The sequence below is a fragment of the Thermobia domestica genome, chromosome 17 (genome assembly GCF_964235325.1).
Source record: "Thermobia domestica chromosome 17, izTheDome1.hap1.1, whole genome shotgun sequence".
NCBI lineage: Eukaryota > Metazoa > Arthropoda > Insecta > Zygentoma > Lepismatidae > Thermobia > Thermobia domestica.
Window position 1 is genome coordinate 120,981,361 of NC_137470.1, and position 12,725 is coordinate 120,994,085.

At 39.0% G+C, this 12,725-nt stretch overlaps 3 protein-coding genes across 3 annotated transcripts; all 3 read right to left on the reverse strand.

Moving 5' to 3' along the window:
- Window positions 1–4,727: 4,727 nt before the first annotated feature.
- Window positions 4,728–5,396, reverse strand: LOC145674141 (uncharacterized). The gene has a single exon (XM_081743968.1). The coding sequence runs from the start codon at window positions 5,394–5,396 to the stop codon at window positions 4,728–4,730; it is 669 nt and encodes a 222-aa protein (XP_081600094.1).
- Window positions 5,397–5,503: 107 nt separating this feature from the next.
- Window positions 5,504–6,679, reverse strand: LOC145674142 (uncharacterized). Its single transcript, XM_081743969.1, has one exon. The coding sequence runs from the start codon at window positions 6,677–6,679 to the stop codon at window positions 5,504–5,506; it is 1,176 nt and encodes a 391-aa protein (XP_081600095.1).
- An 88-nt stretch (window positions 6,680–6,767) lies between these two features.
- Window positions 6,768–9,716, reverse strand: LOC145674143 (uncharacterized). The gene has a single exon (XM_081743970.1). It carries the CDS (start codon window positions 9,714–9,716, stop codon window positions 6,768–6,770), a length of 2,949 nt encoding a protein of 982 aa, XP_081600096.1.
- Window positions 9,717–12,725: the final 3,009 nt, after the last annotated feature.

Genomic DNA, 12,725 nt, shown 5'->3' on the forward strand with positions numbered 1-12,725 from the left:
ACATGAAACATCAGGTGAGCGAGGCGGCCAGGAAATGTCACCAAAACGGGAAATTACTCTACCTGGAAATATCTGTCGCAAGAAATCCATGCAAATTCTAGCCGTATGCGAGGTCGCTCCGTCTTGTTGAAACTATAATTGTTCCACATCCACATCGATCATACCTAATTGGGGAAGAACGAAGACTTGCAGCATCTTTAGGTAGCGTTCACTGGTGACAGTTACAGCCACACCGCTGTCATCTTCAAAGAAGTAAGGGCCAATAATCCCAAAGGAAACAACTCCACACCACACTGCGACACGAGAACTGTGCAAGGGCTTGATGTGCAGTTCATGCGGGTTTACATCACTCCAATAAGGCATATTCTGTTTATTCACTGAACCACATAACTCGAAATGAGCTTCATCTGACATCAGGATGGCGTGCAAAATTTGTGGATTTTGGAGAAGGAGATCACGCATGGTTAAGCAGAATGTTTCTCGTGAAATCCAATCGCGAGGCCAATTTTTGAACAATCTGCAACTTATATGGGTGAAAATGGAGATCGTGCAATATTCTCCTGAATGAGCGATCGGACATATGCACAGTTTGCGAATGACGACGAGCAGATCTTTTTGGGCTACGCAATATTGCAGTATGAACATTTTCCATGGCTTCTGGTGTCCCCACATTTCTTTTGCTTCTTCCCGGTTTGCCACTCTGCCGTGTCGCGACAAAACGCTGTAACTTGAGTTACATTGTTTTGTCGCTATAAGCATTTTTGAATTTCCCGCCACCGATATTTATGTTCACCAGGCCCAGTATTGAGCTGGGTCAAATACTTTTGAAAATATAGCAAAGAGAATTTCGATGTAAGTAGGAAATTAGCCTGTCTGTCGCGACAAAACGATGCAAATCGAGTTACATTGTTTTGTCGCTACTGAACAATCAAGCCGTGATGTCAGCTTGCAAACCTATAGCTGCTGAGGCGGACGAAGGAGCTTCAGCCTCTACGTCCCTTGTGAAGGCTGAACCAGACAGGCGTGGGAAGCACAAACCTGCCCATGCACTGCCTGACGGGTATCAGCAGCAGATCAGAGATTTCCTCGAGATGATGAACCCGCTGGTATCACATTACAGTTTAGAGCATGCTCCAAACAGGATATATCTCCCCTGCGGCTACACTGCGTCGAAAGCGTACGAAGAGTACCTCGAAGATTGCAAGGAAAAAGAAAGAAGGAAATGAAGCTGACCAGTTTTCCACGAGGTGATGAAAGATCTCCACATCTCCACTTCAATACCCACCCAGGATGCCTGTTCCAGATGCGAGGAACATCGTTTGGACGTTCACAACGACAACGACGGGCCGCAGCAGGAGCACACCTGCGAAGCCTGTGGGTGCGCGTTGTGCAAACAACAGATCTCCCACCTGAAGAACCGTGATCTGGCCCGGGGGCACATGCACGACTTTCAAAGCAATGAAGAAACTCGTGTGTCAGTCTACACTGTCGATATGCAGAAAGTGCTCTCGATGCCAAAACTGTCTAACAAAGACAGCTTCTTCTTGCGAAAACTTGTACTGTTCAAAGAGATGTTTGCTCAGGTTGGCCAAGGCGCGGAGGCAGTTTGCGTGCTGTGGCACGAAGCGGAAGGCGGGCGAAGGGTAAGCAACATTGCGTCTGCCTACGTGGCTTTCATCCAAGGTCATGCCAGGGATTTGGAAAACATCTACCTGTTTGCAAACAACTGCGGCGCCCAAAATAAGAACCGAATCCTCTTCGGGGCGCTGTTACGAGTCGTCAACGATTGCACTGTATCCTGTTCTAGGATCCGACTGGAATATCTGGAGCCAGGGCACACCTACACGAGTGCGGACAGCGTGCATGCGTGCATCAGCAACAAAATTCGACTAAAAGACCTGTACGACGTGGATGACTTTGTGTCGACGATACAGGCCAGTCGAAAGAACCTCAAGACGACAACGCTGTCCCACAGAGAGATGATATTGTTCCGGGATGAAACGAAAGCCAAACTCCCGAAAGGGTAGTCCTTCACCAACATGAAGATTGTGGAATTTCGGAGAGGTAGTTTGGCAATCTACGTGAAAAAGGACTACGATGTAGAAGATTTTCGCGAGATTTCAATTCTTAAGCAAGCCACGGAGAGAGTCCTTGCTAAGGAGTTGGGAAAACAGAGCCCAGATCTGCTGTCAGCACTGCCGAGGCAGGGATCCCCTAGATGTATCAGTGCGGAGAAGAAGGAGGATCTTCTCAAGCTCTGTCAGAGTATGCCTCAAACCAGACGAGGGTTTTTCAGAAGCTTCCTGTCACGAGCGGAGTTTTCGATCTCGACAGGGTCGTTGACGTCGATTTTTTAAGTGACATTTGACGTTGATACATCAAAGAACTGTCTAGTGTGTAAATTCTGGTAAATAAGTTTTTCAAAGCACAGACTAATTTGTGACAGGTAATTTGGTCACTTGTATGCCTATTTCCCTTTTTATCGCTATTATGTGAAGGAATAGTATGTGATCGATAAGTACGTTTTTCAAAGAACAGCTTAGGTTTTCGTTTTATATTCTTCTTAAGGTTCTTTGCTACATCGAAATTTAACTGCTGCTAATTTCAGAGTTTTTTTTTGTAATATCTTCAAAACAAATAACAGTACAAAAAGTGCATCCGCAGTTTGCTAGACAATCTCATTTTGCATGTGATGCCGTTGTCGTGACTCACCTCTCTCTGCTTCCGTTTTGTAGCTATTCATAGATTTGTCATTTATTTGCGATTTTCTGACTAGCTGCACAGCGAAAGCAGACAGGTGAGCCGCGACAACGATATGACATGTAAAATAATATTGTCTAGTAAACTGCGGATCCATTTTCCTATACTGCTATTTGTTTTGAAGACATTACAAAAAAAGGTGAAATTAGCGGCAGTTAAATTTCGATGTAGCAAAGAATCTTAAATGTTTTATTTAATAATGTTAAAGGAATGTAACGAAAATATGTTCATACCGAGCGAAATATTAGAAAGGGGTACAAAACTAAATCAACATGCACGGTCGTTCAAATTATGTACTAGCAAATATAGAATACTCAATCCTTCAGCAATTTTATTTTGTGTGTCTATTTATGGGCTTTCTTTGGTTGTTAGCAGTTTTCCCCTCAGTTTTGCAATAAACATTCAATTACCATTTAACAGTGAACTTTGTGTATGCCATGAGCTGCCAATAAGAACGAAGGAAAACATATCCCAGATAGCACGAATACTTGCGGCAAATTTTTGCTTCGTTTAGTGGAGCAAACAATCTGAAAGTTTGCGAAGGCAATATTTCTTAATATTTATTAAAAGCTTTCAATATGATCTGCAAATTTTCGCTGATTTGTAAAACTAAATTCACCACTGCAATTAACTTTGCATCTCTTTTGAAATTATAGCGTTTAAAGTTTGCCGTTGCAAACAGTTTGCAACTCTGTAAAAAACTTGTTTCGAAAATTTTGCTGAAAGCAAATATGTGATGATATGACCGAGTGCACGCGCATCGTACCCAAAATTCACTGCGCTACATCAACTGTGACAAAACAAGCGAGAAGTGAGAATCGAGAAAAACCAATGCACCAGAGGACTCCAGAAAAACCTCACTGGTCTCTTATCAGATGTTTTTATTGACCCAGGCAGCCTGACGTTATTTTGTGAATGTGTGTGAGATATGATCGTTGAGTAAGTAGATAAATTGCGATATCCTTTGTTTGTGTGTTTATCGTTCGGAAGTTTCTTATCTTTGGCAAGTAGCTAAAGATGTTTAATGCTTGCCACTAAGAAAAGACGGGTCAACATTATAAAAATTTTGATGTTTCATAAAGTTTAGTTTCACTTTATAAATTTGCAGCAAACAATACCGGATACATTTGCAGCAAACATGATCTTGCGATCGTGAAAACACTTTTGCAATGTTGCTGCAAAGTTTTTAATATTTTCACCAAATTTATCAGCTCATTTTCGGAAATTTTGTCAAAGAAAATTTGCACAAAATATTTGCAGCAAAGTCCTGGCAAACTTTCTTGCTGTGCAGTCGCAAACATTTCGTTTGTATTGGCAGATGTTTTCATTTTCTGAGGCAACTTTGCTGCAAACTCAGCCAGAGTCAACTTCGTTATTTGCATTGAACTTTCGGCAAATTTTCTCATTTGAAAAGGCAAGTTTTTTGCAAACTTTTTAGTTTGCCTTTGCAAATTTTTAAACATTTTAAAATTTTTTTCTGTGCTATCTGGGATGTGATATTCACGGGTATCTTAAGTTGTGTATAGAAAGCCGATTTTGTTATACTTGGTGAATGGAACATGACCAACACATTGAACACAAAATATGTTGTATATATCATAGGCAAATTTGATTAGGCCTATTACAATAAACGAAACAAAGAATCTGTGTGAGCTCGCTGTTACAGTCTATAAAAGCAATTCGTGTTTAAGAATCAAACCACAATTTTCTATCTTTTGTCTATTTTCCATTAAACATCACACATTACTATATCATTCTACAAACAAGACCAAAACCATACAAACTGACTGAATGTCCTCAAAAATTACAAATGTTACTGGTACACATGACTTCAACCTTTTCTCTAGCTTCTGCAGAACTACTACGTCTCATTACAGTCAAATGTTTTTAGACTTTTCACAATGTTGCCAGATACAAACTCCACATCCTCCCACCTTTTGATTTATCACAAATAAATCAAAACAAAATCACACTAAGTACCGTACAGGTATCTTCACCTTTCGACCTTTTCTTGTTGTGACAACACGTTCACCCTTTTCTTCATTTTTACCTAAAGTCAAGGTTTTAGACGGACATTCCTCTTCATTTTTCGCTTGCACAACACCTTCGGTTTGAACAAAACTCACTTCCAAGGGGTACAACCACTGAACAGGTCTTATAAATTCTCCACTCTCAGTCTTAATCCTAGCCACTCTTACAATATCATCCTTCCCAGGGAACACCTTTGTAATTTTTCCTAAAGGCCAGTCTAGTCTTCTCTTATTGTCACTTCCAACAAGTACAACGTCTCCTTCTTTTATTTCTCGACAAGTTTTCTTTCCGGTTTGCTTCAGTACTAACTGACTTAAATACTCACCACGAAATCCATCTCTCAATTGTGATCTTATGTGCTGCAATCTTCTAAATCTTTTTGACTTGTCAACTGTCTCTATATGATCCAGATCAGGTACTCCTATCTCCAAATTATCTTGTAAAAACATAACTGGAGTAATGGGTGTGAGATCGTTTGAATCTTCTGACAAATAAGTCAACGGACGTGCATTGATAACTGCTTCTATGTCACACAACACTGTACTCAATTCTTCATAGCTTAAAGACGCTCTACCCAACGTTCTACGAAGAAGTTTCTTGATCATTTGTATAATTCGCTCCCACCATCCACCCCACCAGGCAGCGGTAGGTGGAATGAACTTCCACTGAATTCTTTCTACTGATGAGTACAAAGAAATTTGTTCCCAGTCGATTAACTTAAAGAGATTATCTGCACCGACAAAATTCGTTCCATTATCAGAATCCGTTCCATTATCGGCCTTCCGCGCCTGTCAATAAATCTCCTTAATGCTGACAAAAAACTAGAGGTCGATAAAGACAGTACCAGTTCTAAATGCACTGCACGATAAACGGCACAAGTAAACAAGACAATCCAACATCTTTTCCCATCTTGAAGGAAGAGAGGCCCAGCTAAATCTACTCCGGTTATTTCGAAAACTAATGCATCTTTAACTCTGTCTTCTGGCAAGGAAGCTGGTGTAACATTAATATTTTTTGCATCGTACCGTTTACATTTAACACATCTTCGAACAACACAACTTATAGTTTTTCTCCCACGAAGAATCCAAAACCTTTCACGCAACTTTGTCAATAATACTTGAACTCCAGCATGAGATGATTTCAAATGTTCCTTCAATATTAACATCTTCACAACTTCATGCTCAGGTGGTAATACAATAGAACTCTGAAAATCATCTTCATCGAGTCTACGTGCAATTTTAGTCTCTAACCTAATCAAACCTTCACCATCAACAAAAGTACACAATTGTTTCAAACGATCTGGTTCACTAACAAAACATTCTTTCTGGATAGTTCTCATTATAACCTTCTCAGCTGATTCTATTTCAAATACCAATAGCTCACCCGTTAACCTTTCACTTTCCTTTGAACGACAATTATGGATAAAACGCAAGATCCATGCAACCATACGTATTAACTTCTCATAATTTGAAAAATATTGCATATACCACTTTGGCTCATTTGCAACACTTAATGACACAACTGTTTTCAGTTTTTCATTATTTACTTCAAGCGCATTTGGTTTCATATCAGTTTTCGGCCAGAATTCTTCCGTCTGCCGTAACCAGTCAGGTCCTTGCCACCATTTACTCTTCAGTAACGCTGCAGCATTGCAGCCTCTTGAGGGTAGGTCAGCTGCGTTCAAATTTCCCGGTACATGTCTCCAACACTTTACATCGGAGAGAGCTCGAATTTCCTTCACTCTATTCATTACAAACACTCCCCAAGGTTCATCATTTTTTATCCAGTAAAGCGCCACCAAAGAATCAGTCCAATAGAACACAGGAATGTTTAAATTTAAACTCTCAGTCACAGACACAGCAAGTCTAACTCCAATACAACAGGCCATTAACTCTAAACGTGGAATAGTTGACTTTTTCAACGGCGCAACACGTGCTTTGCTGAATAGCAACTGGACATTAACTTCTCCATTGCACTCACTTCTCAAAAACACTACAGATGCATATGCATTTTTTACTAGAATCACAGAAAACATGTAACGTCCAAGAGTTCCTTGTACCATCTTGTGCAAACTGTCTAGGAATCTTTATTTCGGCCAACATCGACAGTTCTTTATACCACCTGTTGAATTTCCTGGAAATTTCTGAAGAAACTGGTGTGTCCCAAGAGTTGTTACTTTCCCAGCTTTCTTGAAGTAACAATTTTGGAATCAACGTCACAGGTGACAGAAATCCTAGAGGGTCAAATAACTTATGAGCAGTAGATAAAATAACTCGTTTGGACACTGGCCCTTCTACTCTGCCTAAATTCTTTGTATCACACAATAAAGTGTCTGTACATGTGTCCCATAACATACCTAGAACTGGAGTGTAAACATCATAACTGCCTATAGAAGAACCACTATATACCCATCCTCGTAAATCAAATTTACCTTCACTGAGCAGCGTCTTTGATTTTTTGATTAAAGCAAACATTTCGTCTTCGTTGTCAACAGACGTGACACAATTATCGACATAAAGGGATTGTTTCAATTTACTAGCTATTTCTTCATATTCACGGGGAGCATTTTCTAAATGGTAATTAAGCACGGCCCCCAACAGAAAGGGACTGCAATTCACGCCAAAAACAACTCGCATATGCCTAAAAGTTTTAAACTTCCTTTCGTCAAAATTCTCCCACCAAAGAAATCTTAAATAATCACGATCGTTTTTATTTACCGAAATTTGCAGGAAAGCTTTTCTAATGTCCGATATAATCCCTATCTTTTTCTCTCTAAACCTATGCATAAGTGACGGAATTTCTTCAATTAAGTTTGGGCCCTTCTCCAAACAGTCATTCAATGAATATGCACCCTTTGTTTTCGAAGACGCATCAAAAACTGGCCTGATTGGGGTAGTGGAATTCTGTTTTATCACTGCCCTATGGGGTAAATAGTAACTTTGATTGTCCGGCTCCTCCTCTGGTACTTCTTCTATGATTCCTTCTTCCAACCAGTTTCGAAAAACGTTATCATAGTCTTCGTATCTTCCTTCTTGCCACAGCTTCTCGGTCATCTTCACACATCTCTTTTCAGCTATTTCCTTGTTATCATGTAGTTCCATAGGTTCTTCCTTCCACGGCAATTTAACTTCGTAACGACCATCTGAATTCACGCACAAAGTTTCTTCAAAATGTCTTAAAATTACTTCATGGTTTTCGTTCTTAGTCTTAACTTCTATTGGGTCAGTGATGCCTAACGTATCTAATTTCCACAAATCCGTAATACGGTCACTGATTGACAATAAAGTGATCACAACATTGGCAGACATACCATAACATCGTTTGGACGGTAACTTACCCATTATCGTCCATCCAAACATTGTTCTAACAGCAAATAGTCCTGATTCTAACTTTAACATATCTACTGTTAAAAATTCACTAGCCATATCCGCACCGATTAACAGTTCTATTTCTCCCGTACTATCTAAATCGGACAGCCAAATTTTTCTGTTCTTCATTTCTTTTAACCACGGTCCACGTTTAAGAGAAGGTATCTCACCGCAAATCACTGGTTTCTCTAAAACTTCCATCCTACACGAATGATTGTCATTAACTTCAGCTACAAGTATACTATATTTGTTAAGGGACTTTTTTTGTGTTTTGACACCACCAAACAAACTATGTTCTAAAGTTTCAGTACATGTTGGTTGACAACCCAGCACTTCCACTACTCGCTTAGAGACGTATGATCTCTGTGAACCACTGTCATAAAGTGCACGCACTACACATTCTTTCCCGTTTGTTTTCAATTTTAACTTGAGTGTTTGTAGGAGAAACTCATCCCTACCATTTTGATTCGTTAGCGTTACGTTATGCTGTTCTGAATTTTGTTTTGTTTTGTTTTCTAATTTTTTCGAGCACAAAACCGAAAAATGTTTCCCCTTGCACAAAAAACAAACAACATTAAACGTACAGTTCTTGGCAGTGTGTTTTTGAGGTTTCAAACACCGAAAACAACACTTTTGCTGCATTAAAAGTTTCTTTTTCTCTTCCAGGTTCATACTCTTGGCCTTTTCACACTTTTGTGGTAAATGATACGCTTCACAAAAAACACACTGTTTGTCCTCTTTTACCTGATTTTGTCCAGAAAACAGATTATTAACAGTAGGCACCCTTTTTTCTTCTTTATTCTTTTTAAAATTCACCATGGAAGTTTGTTTCACTTTAAACCCTGCTTGAGCTAACGCAATGCGTTCTTCTCCCTCCACTTCATTTCTCAGAAAATGTAACAACTGTTTTAGTTTCTCACTATACGTATTTGCATTACTGTCACTTACACTGGCAGTCGCTGTATGCCTTAACCAAACCCTCAAAATTTCATCAGGCAAACAAGATTCTACCAAGGGGAATAACATAGCTGCATATTTTTCACTAGTCATACCTATTGATTCTAGCGCACGTAAATATGACTCAAGTTTATCATATAAGGAATACAATTTTAACTTATTTTTGTCATTCGAAACATTCTGTATAACAAGTCCTAACAGTTCACGTATGTAGTACTCTATCAACAATTCTTCTCGACCAAAACGATTGCATAAACTTTCTATAGCTTTATCGTAATTATCGGCTGTGGGTGGATAACTGTTCACTACATCCCATGCTCTGTTACCGGTACTAATTGCTTGTAGCAGGTATTGGAACTTGTCCTCTTTCTCGATTTCATCATCGTTATGAATTCGTTTGAACTGGCTCCAGAAACTTATCCACTCACTTATTTCCCCACTGAAAGTTTTCAACTCAATTTTCGGTAATTTAAGTTTCTTTTTACCTGTATGACCACCTGAACTGCTAGAAGGAGCTACTTTTTTCAAAATGTTCTCATGTTTTACACGCGCTTCGTCGAACATTTCCCGGTAACTTTCCACGTTGTTGTACTCTTCCATGTAACGTGCTTCACTTTTTTTTGCTTGTATCACTAAGCAACAGTTCAAGTATATTTTCATCATAGGTTGACAATTCGGTTATAAGTCTCTCCAACTTCGTAAAATATAACTTGACACTTTCCACATTTACATTGTCCTTTTCACATTCAGCCACTAAGCTATTATAAGCCTTTGAAAACGATATCTGCACCGGTTTCCTAGCCTTTACTAATTTATCCATGATTCGTCCTTTTTCCCGCCCCACGCTGGGCGCCAAAATGTTACAGTCTATAAAAGCAATTCGTGTTTAAGAATCAAACCACAATTTTCTATCTTTTGTCTATTTTCCATTAAACATCACACATTACTATATCATTCTACAAACAAGACCAAAACCATACAAATTGACTGAATGTCCTCAAAAATTACAAATGTTACCGGTACACATGATTTCAACCTTTTCTCTAGCTTCTGCAGAACTACTACGTCTCATTACAGTCAAATGTTTTTAGACTTTTCACAATGTTGCCAGATACAAACTCCACACTCGCTATTATTTAACATAGGAATTGCCTCTATACCATACGACTTTCCCGGCCTGGAAAAGTGGGGTTCTTAACATGTCCCTATGCCTAAATTACAATTACGTACTCCTAACGCCTGGGTATTTCAGTTATTTCATTTATTAAATAAGTACTATTTGCTATTAAAGTGAATTCAATTTCAAATAATGCTACTAAATCGTGTACACTGTAGCCACAAAATGATGTTACTGTAGATACATAGTAGATGCTGTAGCCACAGATTGATGTAAGTCTAAATACAAGCTCAGCGCTATAGCGACAAAACGATGTAACTAGGCAATAATAGCCAACCAATCAATTTTCACCAAATTTAATCACACAACATGCATTTACGTAACATTACATGTAACCACGTGTTTCCAAAGTCAAGATACACCGGTCCTACACGATACAAATCAAATTTTCGGATGAAAACTTTACGGCTCTTTTTCTCAAAACTGCTCCGCCAAAGTTACAGCGTTTTGTCACGACACGGCAGCAATGCAAACAGAACCTTTTCTTTTTTGAAATGACGTACTCATCTCACAATGGTCCGTCCATCTGGAACTTTTCCATGACGTCCCAAGTTGAAATGTTGCCGAAATAGACGCTGGGTAGCAATAACAGAGTCGTTATTCTTGAAATAACTTTGAACATCAAAGGCACGATGCTGTACACCCCACCGATCCATATCACTGTCACACTTGAAATGGCAGCTCATTAGTACACGAATGCGGCACGAGCTGGCGCGCATTCATGCAGTACGTCATTGTACTACACAAGTCAAATTACGCTATTAACGCTGCCGCACCGCGTATAACTCCTTTTACAAAGGATATATATACCGGTGCTCGTACTAATAATACTGACAAACAGTGATTTATTTGTGGATTTTGTAGAAGGGGGGAATATTTATGCAAGATTGTGTTCCGTATAGCAGAACAACTTTAAAGTGGGGTTGGGACAACGTTGTTTTTAAACCTACCTACTTTGAAATTATGGTACTAGTTTGATAGGCGACCCCCAAGTTCATTTTTTTTTCACTTTTTTAATGCGGTCTATAATGCGGTTTCCGATGGTGCACTACCTTTAGACGAAAGCCTGTTACTTTGTGTACCGGAATTACTGGTCTTTTCATCCTCAGGAGCTTTTCTTTTATTAAAATATAGTCTAATATGCATTTCCTTATAACGTGCTTGTCAACGAAGAAGCTACCAATTCACAACTGCAGTGACTGCTCACCAGCGTTGCCAACCTCGGAGAACAAAATTATCGATTTTTGTCCTTAAAATTATCGTATATTACAAAAAATTATCGTATATTCGTCATAGGCGTGATAATTGTATAAACAAGTATAATACTACTAATAATAGTAATAATGTATAATAAACTTACCTAGTAATCTTCAGTTTCGAACTCCACATCACTGTCACTATCCTTATCATCTTTTTTATCCTTATTCGTACCTCCATATATGTTGGATTTATTCATCGATGCGATCATCAATCCACTGGGTTCAAACTCGACGCAGTTTTGTACACACTGGGCAGCGAGCATTATATCACTAACTGTACTTGACTGCAGTTTGTTTCTTAATGGCGTTTTTATTAAGTTCATTTTTGAAAACACACGCTCACAATCAGCACTAGTATGTGGCAAAGCTAACATGTCCAATACAACCTTTCCCAATTCTAAAAATTCGTAATTTCCATGGGAATCTTTAGCATTTTTGATGAAAGCCCAAAATTTGTCTACTTCCTTAGAACGCAGATCTTCCGGAAACACCGCGTAAGGTAGTGCTCTCCACTGATCGTCTATTAATTGTACAACATTATTATTTTTCGGGGTAACTCTCTGTACCGCTCTCAAGAGTGGAACAAATGTTGGTGGCCTTGTTTCACTTTTTGATAATGCTACTTCAGGTGTTAGCCAATGTAAACTTTGCAAAACAGGATTACCAAAATCATATCGTTTTTTTATTTCACAGCAACAAACTTTAAGAAACTGCTGCACTCTATAGTAGAAATATGTTATTTTGGATTTTTCTGCAGTATTTTCATTTTGGCTCATGACATCCAAAACACCCACACCTAGGTACATTTGAGTGTACGGCAGAAATTGACTCGAGTCCGTAGGGTCTATAAGTGCAAGGTCAGTTCTGTTAACATAATTAGAAAACATGTAGCAGAGCAGTATTTCTTTATATGTTCTGCACACTTTTTCATGCAAGGCGTAAATCACCAACTTTTCGCTTTGAAAGTACTGATTCAGCTGCACAAATTTTGGCAAAATCCATTCAAGAAATATGAAGTACAAACGCACAAAATTATCATTAAAAGAGTTAGCTAACTGCTCAGCGGCATACACTCTTTCTTCTTCCCACTTTGAGGTAAAGAATAACCTCAATGCATTCCACTGTTCTAACAATCGTTTAACAACACTTAACAATGACAGCCACCTTGTCTGT